The 2,375-nt window shown below is 30.5% G+C and overlaps 1 protein-coding gene across 2 annotated transcripts in view; it reads right to left on the bottom strand.

Annotated features, from left to right (window-relative positions):
• ATF7IP2 (activating transcription factor 7 interacting protein 2) overlaps positions 1 to 2,156 on the bottom strand; it is a 26,704-nt gene extending 24,548 nt beyond the window's left edge. For both annotated transcript variants that reach the window (XM_006910880.1, XM_015588598.1), the window contains exons 1-2: positions 1,304 to 2,156; positions 151 to 275 (exon numbers count right to left, since the gene is read on the bottom strand). In XM_006910880.1, the coding sequence (XP_006910942.1) occupies positions 151 to 275; positions 1,304 to 2,156 (978 nt within the window). The remainder of the gene's footprint in view (positions 1 to 150; positions 276 to 1,303) is intronic.
• Positions 2,157 to 2,375: the final 219 nt, after the last annotated feature.

The following is a 2,375-nucleotide window of genomic DNA, read 5'->3' as shown; positions in this document are numbered from 1 at the left end:
ACTTCTGTTATTTTAGTTTTCATATATCAGTTTTGTATCAAGTGAAATTCATCTGTACTAAGTCATTGTGGAGATCAATTAACCTTTACCATTTTTTACTAATCAAAAGTAAAATTTTCGGAAGCAAATATTTAAGCCCCAATATTTTACCTGTTCCAGCAATGCTGTTTGCTTTTCCAGAGCTACACAAATATTTTCATTAATTTGCTCTGAAGTTTTCATGCGCTTAACATTTTCTTTGTTTTCTGAAAACATCCTCTTCTTTTGATTATGGCCTTGGGGAGATGGAAAGATCAGAGATAAAAATATTCCTTCTAATGAAGGAAATGGGAATGCTCTAATTTAGGGACTCTCTAAGCAAATGGAAAAACTAAACTGTGACCATGGAAGCATTTTTTAGAAAATGAAGTTGTATAAAAAATTATGACAATCTAACTTTTTAAAAAAATGAATATCCTAGGTAGGGTTCTGGTTTCAGATACACTTTTCCTTCAATGTTAATACACATTTAATACGAACGAAACCTGAATAAGTTATAGCATTTAATCCTGTATGTGCAGTTATTTGAGTGGTCTATAGTATTTTTATAAGCAGTTAGACAGTCTTACATATTTTTAATAGGTGATCCTATTTTTAAGTAATTTAAAATTCATCTTGTTAAATGATCACTCTGTAGCCTAGACAAGAACATAAAATTTATCCTATGAAATCAGTTTGTTTTTATATTTCATTAACCTACAAGAACACTCCATTTCTAATGAAATATACTTTTACTATTTTAATGATTTTATAACCTTAGACCTTCCTTGTTTAATTATTTGATGCGTTTCTCTCTTGCTCTATACACATGTATGTATGTATATGTGTATATATTCTCATCTATCAAGCTCATACTTGATGTGATTAAAAGGTCAATTCTATGAAAAGAAATGGATTCACCAACAATTTAAAAAATCTACTTTCTCTTTCAACTAGCCTCCTTATTAATCTAATAAATAAAACTTCAAAATAAGAAAATATGTAGGTGAAAGAAACCAAATAATTACCATAAACCATTTTTGATTTTTTGTACTCTTAAAAGTGATTGATTTCTTCTTTGCTATAATCTACTTCCCTCTGGATATGAAGGATAACATTCCCCCTCCCCGAGAAGAGTGGTTCAGAAACAAGACACTCTGAAATAATTATTACTATTCACTTTTTTCCTGTCTGCATGTACTTAACTGTTTCTATATGAGACTATAAAGTCGCCCAAAAGAAAATGACTATTTTTTCTCCAAAAGGTATACAAATAAACACTTACTGTTATTATTATCTGTGTCAAGTGATGATAGCCAAATTGAGTCTGTAGTTTTACAATTTGAAATGCTTGAATGACAAATTCTACAGGATTCTTCAGTTTTCAAAATGTCAGCAGCACAGTTACGAGAAATGACTGAATTCACCAATGTAGGTATTTTATCAACAAGCACAAAACGGGTATCTGCACTTAAAATCAAAACATCATTTTGCTTTTTATCATGTGACGCAGAATTGGAGTCTGTTTCAAAATGAGAATTCATCTTGTCAATTCTCTTATCATCCAAGATATTGATTACTGTAGACTTTGGCATTTGAATTATACTACTCAGTACACTGGGTGGATGACTAATGGATCCCAGATTACAATCCTCTTTGTGTTGTTCAAGTAAGGATCTTGTTATATTTGCCTGACATTCAAAATAGTTTTCTGAAGTGTTTTGTGACAAATCTTTTGCCTCTTGGGTAGATAGTTTCCTGGGAGATTCTATTGTTTTACTTGGCTTTTGGCAAGGGCACACAACTTGTTCTTCAATATATCCCAATCTTGTTTTCAAATCAACAATTTCTGGTGGTTTTATTAAATTCTGAGAAAATACTTCATTTTTCTGTGAACATACGAAATTTCTGTTAGAGTCCATAGACGAAGCATCATTTTCAGAATGTCTGCATTTGTTACTTATGACACCAGTACTTGAATTCTGGTTACCACTTGAGACATTATTCCCAGTTGCTGCTATTTTCAGTGCTTCAACATTCTTTGACTTATTCAGGATCTCTACTTGCTTCCGACAACTTGCAGGCATTGTTTTTTTGGCTTTTAATATCTTCCGTTTACTTCGATCTGGACTTGCCATCTTTCATATCCTAGAATTGAAGATACCATATTTAAATGCTTTTCTCTAGCAGACAAAAACTAACATTTATTTACAATATTAAAATAATATTGAGACTATCTCTCCAGATTTGAATATTTTTATTGAAAATTACTTTTGCTATAAATGTACAAGTAATTTAATTTTTTTCTATAAATCTAAACTATATAAATTATAAATTTCTATTGTCTGTAATCCTTT

This window comes from Pteropus alecto, unplaced genomic scaffold, assembly GCF_000325575.1.
Source record: "Pteropus alecto unplaced genomic scaffold, ASM32557v1 scaffold34, whole genome shotgun sequence".
NCBI lineage: Eukaryota > Metazoa > Chordata > Mammalia > Chiroptera > Pteropodidae > Pteropus > Pteropus alecto.
Note: the sequence above shows the minus strand (reverse complement) of the source record. Positions and strands in the feature narration are given on the sequence as shown.